This window comes from Oncorhynchus mykiss, chromosome 18, assembly GCF_057628025.1.
Source record: "Oncorhynchus mykiss isolate SJ-2025 chromosome 18, ASM5762802v1, whole genome shotgun sequence".
Taxonomy (NCBI): domain Eukaryota; kingdom Metazoa; phylum Chordata; class Actinopteri; order Salmoniformes; family Salmonidae; genus Oncorhynchus; species Oncorhynchus mykiss.
The window spans coordinates 48,539,775-48,550,139 of NC_143039.1; the positions used below are offsets into that span (position 1 = coordinate 48,539,775).

Consider the following 10,365-nt stretch of genomic DNA (forward strand, 5'->3'; position numbering starts at 1 on the left):
GGAGGAAGTCGCTTTACGATGACGTTATGACGTAAAATATTTGTCATGACGCTCTGGAAGAAAAAATGACTCGTTAGAGTCGATGAGCTATCGATGCCTACATCTAGGTCGGTTTTAATGCATGAACAAACCAAACAAGGCGACGTTTTGTAGGCAAAGGGAGTGAAAAACCAAACGAATCTCGGCGCATTCACTATTCTGCTCAGCGTCTATGGTAACAACAGATGGACTTGCTGCGCCTGTGTGCCACTGCCGGAGTCGACAGTGCATTTGTTGGTGAGGGAACGACGGCAAAGGCGGAAGAAGGCGCATCAGCAGTCAGATTGGAAGCTAAGTGGTTGTTGCAAGATGCTTGTAAACGACAGTTATCTGCACGGGTATGTAATAAAATGAACACCATGCGAAGTTAATCATACATTCACGTAATAGCTGCCTTTAATAAGATTTGACTACCATTTCCCACTTTTTGCAAAATACTCCCATCCCCCCCAAAAAACAGCAACATACCGTACACTCGTGACAGAGGCACAAGGGTACAACTAACAGATGAATATTCTTTGCAGTGTAACTGACTGACAAGTTGTTAAACACACTGGTAGTTAGCAGGCTAATGATACAGAAGTATTATCAATATTCCACGATTTAGGAATCAAATGTTTTATACTGCAGTTTTCTCACATCCATTTGCGTTGGGAATGCATACAGAATGCATACAGTACAAACAGCCACTTATTAAGCGTGTTTTGTACAGCGCTCGCGCTATTTAAAGTCTAGCATCAATGTTGCGCGTGGAGTTTAGTCATGGCAGTGGAAACAATGCAACGACTTAATGTTTGCGTATTAGTGGAATTAAACTTGATATACATGTCCCACCACACCTACAACAATCTGTTAAAGTACACTGAACAAAAATATAAACGCAACATGTAAAGTGCTGGTCCCCTGTTTCATGAGCTTAAATAAATAAAAGATCCCCGAAATGTCAAATCAAACTTTATTTGTCACATGCGTTGAATACATTAAGTGTAGACCTTACTGTGAAATGCTTGCTTACAAGCCCGTAACCAAAAGTGCAGTTTAAGAAGAGTTAAGAAAATATTTACCAAACAAACTAAAGTAAAAAATAAAATAAAAAGTAACACAATAACGAGGCTATATACAGGGTACCAAGTCAGTGTGCGGGGTACAGGTTAGTTTAGGTAATTTGTACATGTAGGTGGTGGTGAAGTGACTATGCATAGATAATAATGGGGAGGGGAGAGTGTCATTGTAAATAGTCCGGTGGCTATTTGATTAATTGTTCAGCAGTCTTATGGCTTGGGGGTAGAAGCTGTTAAGGAGCCTTTTAGTCCTAGACTTGGTGCTCTGATACCGCTTGCCGTGCGGTAGTAGAGAAAAGTCTATGACTTGGGTGACTGGAGTCTGACAATATTTATGGTCTTTCCTCTGACACTGCCTATTATATAGGTCCTGGATGGCAGGAAGCTTGGCCCCAGTGATGTACTGGGCCGTACGCACTACCCTCTGTAGTGCATTACAGTCGGATGCCGAGCAGTTGCCATACCAGGCGGTGATGTAACCGGTCAGGATGTTCTCAATGGTGCAGCTGTAGAACTGTTTGAGGATCTGGGGACCCATGTCAAATCTTTTCAGTCTCCTGAGGGGGAAAAGGTTTGGTCGTGCCCTCATCACAACTGTCTTGGTATGTTTGGACCATGATGGTTTGTTGGTGATGTGGACACTCTCGACCCGCTCCACTACAGCCCGTCAATGTTAATGGGGGCCTATTTGGCCCGCCTCTTCCTGTAAATCACGATCAGCTCCTTTGTCTTGCTCACATTGAGGGAGAGGTTGTTGTCCTGGCACCACACTGCCAGTTCTCTGACCTCCCTATAGGCTGTCTCATCGTTGTCGGTGATCAGGCCTACCACTATTGTGTCGTCAGCAAACTTAATGATGGTGTTGGAGTCGTGTTTGGCCACACATTCGCCAGTTGGTCCGCACATGCTTTGGGTACACGTCCTGGTAATCCGTCTGGTTCCGCGGCTTTGTGACTGTTGACCTGTTTAAAGGTCTTGCTCACATCGGCTACCAAGAGCGTTATCACACAGTCATCCAGAACAGCTGGTGCTCTCATTCACGCTTCAGTGTTGCTTGCCTCGAAGCTAGCATAAAAGGCATTTAGCTCATCTGGTAGGCTCGTGTCACTGGGCAGCTCGCGTCGGGGTTTCCCTTTTGTAGTCCGTAATAGTTTAAGCCCTGCCACATCCGACGTGCGTCAGAGCTGGTGTAGTAGGATTCAATCTTAATCCTGTATTGACACTTTGCTTGTTTGATGTTTCGTCTGAGGGCATAGCTCGATGCGGATTTTGCCTGTAATCCATGGCTTCTGGTTGGGATATGTACGTACGGTCACTGTGGGGATCACGTCATCGATGCACTTATTGATGAAGCTGATGACTGAGGTGGTATACTCAATGCCATTGGATGAATCCCGGAACATATTCCAGTCTGTGCTAGCAAAACAGTCCTGTAGCTTAGCATCTGCGTCATCTGACCACTTCCATATTGAGCGAGTCACTGGTACTTCCTGCTTTAGTTCTTGCTTGTAAGCAGGAATCAGGAGGATAGAATTATGGTCAGATTTGCCAAATGGCGAGTGGGGGAGAGCTTTGTATGCATCGCTGTGTGTGGAGTAAAGGTGGTCTAGAGTTAAAAAAAAAAATAATTCCCCTTCTGGTTGTACATGTGACATTTGGTAAAACTGATTTAAGTTTGCCTGCCTTCAGTCACTGTTAGCTATGAGCACCGCTTCTGGAGGAGCATGCTTATGACCGTATAGAGTTGGTTGACTGCGGTCTTAGTGCCATTATCGGTCTGTGGTGGTAAATAGATGAGGACTCTTTTGGCAGATAGTGTGGTCTACAGCTTATCATAAGGTACTCTACCTCAGGTGAGCAATACCTCGAAACGTCTTTAATATTAGACATCGCGCACCAGCTATTATTGACAAAAAGACACACACCCCCACCCCTTGTCTTATCAGACATAGCTTCTTCTCTGTTCTGCCGGTGCATGGAAAATCCAGCCAGCTCTATTATCCATGTCCTCGTTCAGCCACGACTCAGTGAAACATAAGATTTGACAGTTTTTAATGTCCCTTTGGTAGGATACTTGTAATCGTAGGTCATCAATTTTATTTTCCAATGATTGCATGTTAGCAAGTAGAACGGATGTCAGTGGAAGTTTTACTCGCTCGCCTACGGATTCTCAGAAGGCAGCCCGCTACCTGCGCCCTCTTTTCCTCCGTCTTTTCTTCACGCAAATTACGGGGATTTGAGCCTGCTCCCGGGAAAGCAGTGAATCCTTCTCATCAGACTCATTAAAGGAAAAACCTTCTTCCAGTTCTTGGTGAGTAATCGCTGTTCTGATGTCCAAAAGTTATTTTCGTCATAAGAGACAGTAGCAGCAACATTATGTACAAAATAAATAAAAGAAAGTTACAAACAGCACAAAAAAAACCTAACAAAATAGCACAGTTGATTAGGCGCATGTAAAATGTCAGCCATACTCTTCGGTGCCATCTTATCACTTTCCATACACACAAACTAATTTCTCTCATTTTACCAAATCTGTTTACATCCCTGTTAGTGAGCATTTTATCCATTGTCAAGATAACCCATCAACCTGACAGGTGTGTCATATCAAGAATCTGATTAAAGAGCATTATCAATACACAGGTGCACCTCTTGCTGGGGGACTAAAAGGCCACTCTAAAATGTGCAGTTTTGTCATTCAACACAATGCCACAGTTGTCTCAAGTTTTGAGGGAGCATGCAATTTGCATGCTGACTGTAGTAATGTCTACCCGGGGCTGTTTCCAGATAATTTGATGTTAATTTCTCTACTGTAAGCCGCCTCCAACATCATTTTAGAGAAGTTGTCAGTACATCCAACCGGCATCACAACCACAGACCACGTGTAACCACGCCAGCCCATGACCTCCACATCTGGTTTCCTCACCTGTGGGATCAGAGGGGGAAGGGCGGGGTGCTGAGGAGTATTTCTGTTTGTAATAAAGCCATTTTAAACGATATCTTAACCACCACCGATAAGAAACATTACTGTGCAGCTGTATTCATTGATCTGGCAAAGGCTTTCAACTCTGTCAATCACCACATCCTCATCGGCAGACTCGACAGCCTTGGTTTCTCAAATGATTGCCTCGCCTGGTTCAACAACTACTTCTCTGATAGAGTTCAGTGTGTCAAATAGGAGGGTCTGCTGTCCGGACCTCTGGCAGTCTCTATGGGTGTGCCAAAGGGTTCAATTCTTGGACCGACTCTCTTCTCTGTATACATCAATGATGTCGCTCTTGCTGCTGTTGAGTCTCTGATCCACCTCTACGCAGACGACACCATTCTGTATACTTCTGGCCATTTGGACACTGTTACCAACCCTCCAGGCAAGCTTCAATGCCATACAACTCTCCTTCTGTGGCCTCCAATTGCTCTTAAATACAAGTAAAACTAAATACATGCTCTTCAACCGATCGCTGCCTGCACCTGCCCGCCTGTCCAACATCACTACTCTGGATGGCTCTGACTTAGAATACGTGGACAACTACAAATACCTAGGTGTCTGGTTAGACTGTAAACTCTCCTTCCAGACCCACATCAAACATCTCCAATCCAAAATTAAATCTAGAATTGGCTTCCTATTTCGCAACAAAGCATCCTTCACTCATGCTGCCAAACATACCCTTGTAAAACTGACCATCCTACCAATCCTCGACTTCGGCGATGTCATTTACAAAATAGCCTCCAATACCCTACACAATAAATTGGATGCAGTCTATCACAGTGCCATCTGTTTTGTCACCAAAGCCCCATATACTACCCACCATTGCGACCTGTACGCTCTCATTGGCTGGCCCTCGCTTCATACTTGTCGCCAAACCCACTGGCTCCATGTCATCTACAAGACCCTGCTAGGTAAAGTCCCCCCTTATCTCAGCTCGCTGGTCACCATAGCATCACCCACCTGTAGCACGCCCTCCAGCAGGTATATCTCTCTGGTCACCCCCAAAAACCAATTCTTTCTTTGGCCGCCTCTCCTTCCAGTTCTCTGCTGCCAATGACTGGAACGAACTACAAAAATCTCTGAAACTGGAAACACTTATCTCCCTCACTAGCTTTAAGCACCAGCTGTCAGAGCAGCTCACAGATTGCTGCACCTGTACATAGCCCACCTATAATTTAGCCCAAACAACTACCTCTTTCATTACTGTATTTATTTTATGTATTTATTTATTTTGCTCCTTTGCACCCCATTATTTTTATTTCTACTTTGCACATTCTTCCACTGCAAATCTACCATTCCAGTGTTTTTACTTGCTATATTGTATTTACTTTGCCACCATGGCCTTTTTTTGCCTTTACCTCCCTTATCTCACCTCATTTGCTCACATCGTATTGACTGATTTCCTTATGAACTGTAAATCAGCAAAATCTTTGAAATATTTGCATTTAGATTTTTGCTCAGTACATATTGCAGTAAAGGCCCCCCTCTAAATTTTCTAGTAGATAGGCATTCATGTAAATTGTTTAGACCTTGAATTTCTCTCTCAATTATGTGCACATAATATGGCTCTATCTCTTGCAGGATTTAAGAATAAGCCAACTTTCAAGTTTGAGTGCCTGAATGGAGCAACAAGTCCTGAACCAAGATTTAGATTAAAAAAAATATATATATTCAACACAAGCTCAGACAAGACAGATAATGGCAAGCAGAAGAAAATCAACGACGCCTTGCATGGTCCCCCCTGTTCAAATGGTGGATTCAGACCCTGATATGGAGGTCGTTACAGAGGGAGACGGAGAGACTGAGGAGGGGGCCGCTAACTGTCCTGTGGAAAACTCAACTGAAAGCATCCCGAATGAGGAGGACTCACAGGCCATCGACCACTTCATTAAAACTATGGACTCGAGTACGGCAGAAGGAGGTTATGAGTGCAAGTACTGCAGCTTTCAGACCTCACAGCTCAATATGTTTACCTTGCATGTGGACACTGAGCACCCAAATATAGTTCTAAACTCATCTTATGTGTGTGTTGAGTGTGACTTTCACACCAAGAGGTATGATGCATTGTTGGAGCATAATGCACGCCACCACCCTGGAGAAGACAATTTCACCAGGACTATGGTGAAGCGCAACAATCAAACCATCTTTGAGCAGAGAGTCAATGACTTGACCTTTGATGGCAGTTTTGTTAAGGTTGAGGAGGATGAGGACACATCCTGTAAGGGTATTGCCCTAAGCAAAACGCCAATCATGAAGATCAAGAGTAGGGCGGAGGCCAAGAAGTTTACAGGGTCACACAAAATGGCAGATTACAGTGTCATTAAAGTGGAGAGTGATGGTGAGGAAGAGACTGAGGAGGTGGTCCCCCCTCCTGTCACCCCCAATGTAGTGGCTGTGTCGACCCCTCTGACCGTTCAACCAATTCAGCAGAGCATAATGGTCAACAGCCCAAACGTGCTCCAAATAAAGACCAGTAACTCTGCCACAATGCTCCCCCCAGGGACATTGGCTCAAGTTCTGTCTGCCCTACAGAATCAGCAGACCTCCCAGACCCAGCTCCTCATCCCAGTCAGTAGTATCCCCACATACAATGGGGCCATGGACAATAATGTCCTGCTGGTCAGCGCCTACAACAGGTTCCCTTACCCATCTGTGTCAGAGATCATGGGTCTAGCAGCCCAAACCAAGTTCACAGAGGAGCAGATAAAGGTGTGGTTCTCTGCTCAGCGGCTGAAGCACGGTGTGAGCTGGACCCCAGAGGAGGTGGAGGAGGCCAGGAGGAAGAAGTTTAACGGCTCAGTGCAGGCGGTGCCACAGACCATCACTGTCATCCCAGCCAATTTTGCAACAGCAGCCAATGGCCTGCAGTCCATCTTTCAGACTTGTCAGCTTGTAGGGCAACCAGGGATGGTTTTGACTCAGGTAGGGGGTGGCAACGCTGTCCCTGTGGCCTCACCCATCACGTTAGCTGTAGCTGGGGTCCCCAACCCCAGAACCAGTGTCAGTAAGATGCCAGAATCCTCCACCACTGAGACTGCTTCTCCACTCAGTCCTGATTCCCTGGGAGCACGGCCTAAAAAATCCAAGGAGCAACTAGCAGAGCTGAAGGCCAGTTACCTGAGACGACAGTTTGCCACTGAGGCAGAAATCTCTCGGTTGATGAAGGTCACTAACCTCACCAAAAGGGCAATAAAGAAGTGGTTCAGCGATACACGCTATAACCAACGCAACTCAAAGGACCACCACGGCGTTGCCTTAAATGACATTTCAGTCAGCACCAACAGTAACGACGCCAGCAGCAGCACAGCCATTGTGATCGACTCCAGCGACGAAGCCAGTGAATCCTCTCCGACAACCCAAGGGCCCATTTATGATCCACGAATCAAGTTCCGCCATGCCTTTCCTGACTTCACACCTCAGAAGTTCAAGGAAAAGACTCCGGAGCAGCTTCTGCTTTTGGAGGCCAGCTACCAGAAGTCTGACACGCCTAGCGATGAGGAGCTAAGTAGGCTTAGGATGGAGACTAAACTGACTAGGCGAGAGGTGGATGCCTGGTTCTCTGAGAGGAGAAAAATGCCAGTGGACTCTGATGGCACAGAGGAGCCGGAAAGTGAACGGATCAAAGCGCCTTCCTCTGGGCAAGAGGCTCAGATTCCACCCAGCGGCCGAAAGATAATGAAGAAAACCCCAGAGCAGCTCCACGTCCTGAAAAGCACCTTTGTTCGTACCCAGTGGCCCTCTGCTGAAGAGTACGACAAGATGGCAGAGGAGAGCGGGTTACCCAGAACCTACATTGTTAACTGGTTTGGAGACACCCGGTATGCCTGCAAGAACAGCAACCTGAAGTGGTACTACTTGTACCAGAGTGGAAAAGTTAACGAGGCAATGAACGGAGGTGAACTTAAGAAGAAGCCACGGAAACGCTTTCGAGGTTGGTCCAGGAGGACGAGGCGGCCATACCCCTGCAAACAAACAACCCCTACCATCAAAGTCAAGACGGGTAAAGAGATTTTAAAGGAGCACTACCTCAAGCATAAGGTCTTAAATGAGAAAGATTTGGATGAACTGGTGGCCAAGTCCAGTATGAGCTATGAGCAGGTGCGGGACTGGTTTGCGGAGATCAGCAGGAGGGAAGAGAAAGGCCTTGACCCTTTCAGTGACGGTGAAGAGGAGACACATGGCGACAGTGAGGCAGAGATGGAAGTGAAAGAGCAAGGGGATGTCGTCACTGATGAAATGAACAATGACAACGATAACAAAGATGATGAAAATAACAATGATGAAGTTGACAATAATGACAATGAAACCACGGGAGAGCCTCAATGTATCAAGCAATCACAGCCGGAGTCAGAGGATCAGTGATTTAAAGGTGAGTGACGATGAAAAGGATGGGTAGAATGAGCTCATGAATGAAATAATTGTATAATTGTATAGGCATTCATTCCTTGTGTGTCCTGGATGTTTTTATTTTAACATGGCAAATCCCCCCCCCCCCCCCCCCTCTGAATTAAATTAAATTGGCCTAATACAACTGTAATTACCTTTTTTTACCTTGATTTCCTCTTTATACAGTCAATGAGGAAATGTGAACACTTAACATGAGGTTTTCTACTTTTCTCATTTGGGATGTGTTTTGCTCCCACAGAATTCACAATGTTTGCCTACAGAAGAGGAGATGAAAAACACAGGTGAAATGTACTAAGTGTTATACTGCATGGACCAACCAGACACAAAGAAACAAGAGAAGGTGTATGATGCCAAATAATTTTAGCAAGGAATAATAGATACATACAGTATGTTTTACCTTTGTTTAAAATGCTATTTGGTCTTTTGGGATATTTTAGTCATTTAACCTTGCTATCTTTACTAAATCCAAGACATGTGGATGAGGTTAAACCTCACCTTTTTCCTGTAGGTTTAGGTGATAACATTTAACCGTTTTTTTTTAAATTGTGAAATTGTGTCTCGGTTCAAGGGAATTTCCCATGTATTTTCTTTGATGTACTGACAACGGTTTTTAAAACCTCACAGATTTGTGAATATTACTTAAATCAGTGCCATGTTTTTGGTTTATGTTTTAAATGGAACCAGTGCTTTAGTTCTACAAAACTGTTTTTATATGTATTCAAGTTCTTTGTTAGTCTTAAATGACGAAATATGGCGTAAGCTTGGTTAATATTATGCTCAGTTTTTGGGGGTGTTTTTTTGTTTGTATGTTGGCTTTCCAAAAGAAAAAGGCATGTGTGCTGTAATTCAGGACTTAGTAAACATTACCTCAGTCTTTTTAAGCTATGAGTTGAAGAAAGTGACTGTTCATTTTAGATGCGTTATAAAAATACACATGAAACATCTTCATTCAATTTGCTTCAGATGGCAGTTTTTTCTAAAGTAAGTAACTTGTGCTTTCCCCCCCAAAAAAAATTACGGGTTAAAATCTTTCAGGTGTACAATGACAATATATAGGGTGAAGATACCACAAGCACTTGGTATGGTTCCTTTATAATCAAGAGCCAATTTTACTTTAACTTTTAAAACTTTTCTTCCTCTGCTTATCTTCAAGAACTATGCTAAAATCTGGATGTACAGGTTATATGCAACTGTACATCAAATAACAATCAATTGAGGGGGATGGTAAGTTATTGTTTTGGTTTTCAGTAGATGGGGAACCTTAGTACAGAATTTATATGATAAGCCTTTTGCCATCCTTAATTGCTGTAATAATTGACAAGTATGATTAGTCTATTTATTATATCTTACTTTCATGAATACTTTTTATCCGAAGCTAAAATAAACTTTGTCAAGAAAATGCATTTAGTTTCAGACCAGTGGTTTTGCAGGGAAGAAACAGATTTTCAGTAGTCAATGTCAAGCTATAGGAAAACTGCAACTAACTGTAAGCCAATTGAGATCAAAATGTATAATTTTGTTTTACAGTCAGACAATACATTTGTTTGTGCCATGCTTATTAGAAATGTGGACAACACTGCCCCCTTGACTTTTGCGCAATTATTCTTCGATCTACTACAAACTCAAGTTAAGATGCATTTGCGTTCCACAATTTGTCATAACTGACATGCCATTTCAGAAGTATTTTAATACAGACATCTACGCAGCAAAACATACTTGAAGGAAATATGATTTTAATAGGTTATTAGATGTAATTATTTGAACCGTACATCATTAAATGGCAATATGTCAATCCAGTTGTATTTATACCACCTGATAGGTTTATTAAGAATGAGCCGTGCTGAGGTATACTCTATGGTTCAGATTCTTCTGGTA

The 10,365-nt window shown here is 43.7% G+C and overlaps 1 protein-coding gene across 2 annotated transcripts; it reads left to right on the top strand.

Annotated features, from left to right (window-relative positions):
- LOC110496252 (zinc fingers and homeoboxes protein 1) lies at positions 1–10,073 on the top strand. 2 transcript variants are annotated; one of them, XM_036952829.2, is made up of 3 exons: positions 1–377; positions 5,665–8,452; positions 8,729–10,073. In XM_036952829.2, the coding sequence occupies exon 2, from the start codon at positions 5,782–5,784 to the stop codon at positions 8,443–8,445; it is 2,664 nt and encodes an 887-aa protein (XP_036808724.1). In that variant the 5' UTR covers positions 1–377; positions 5,665–5,781; the 3' UTR covers positions 8,446–8,452; positions 8,729–10,073. The 2 variants fall into 2 exon arrangements, with proteins under 2 accessions (XP_036808724.1, XP_090064801.1); XM_090208675.1 differs by lacking the exon at positions 1–377 and adding an exon at positions 986–3,411.
- Positions 10,074–10,365: the final 292 nt, after the last annotated feature.

Bases quoted from the DNA above. Each gene is read 5' to 3' on its own strand.
- LOC110496252 (XM_036952829.2), top strand. From the start codon at position 5,782: ATGGCAAGCAGAAGAAAATCAACGACGCCTTGCATGGTCCCCCCTGTT.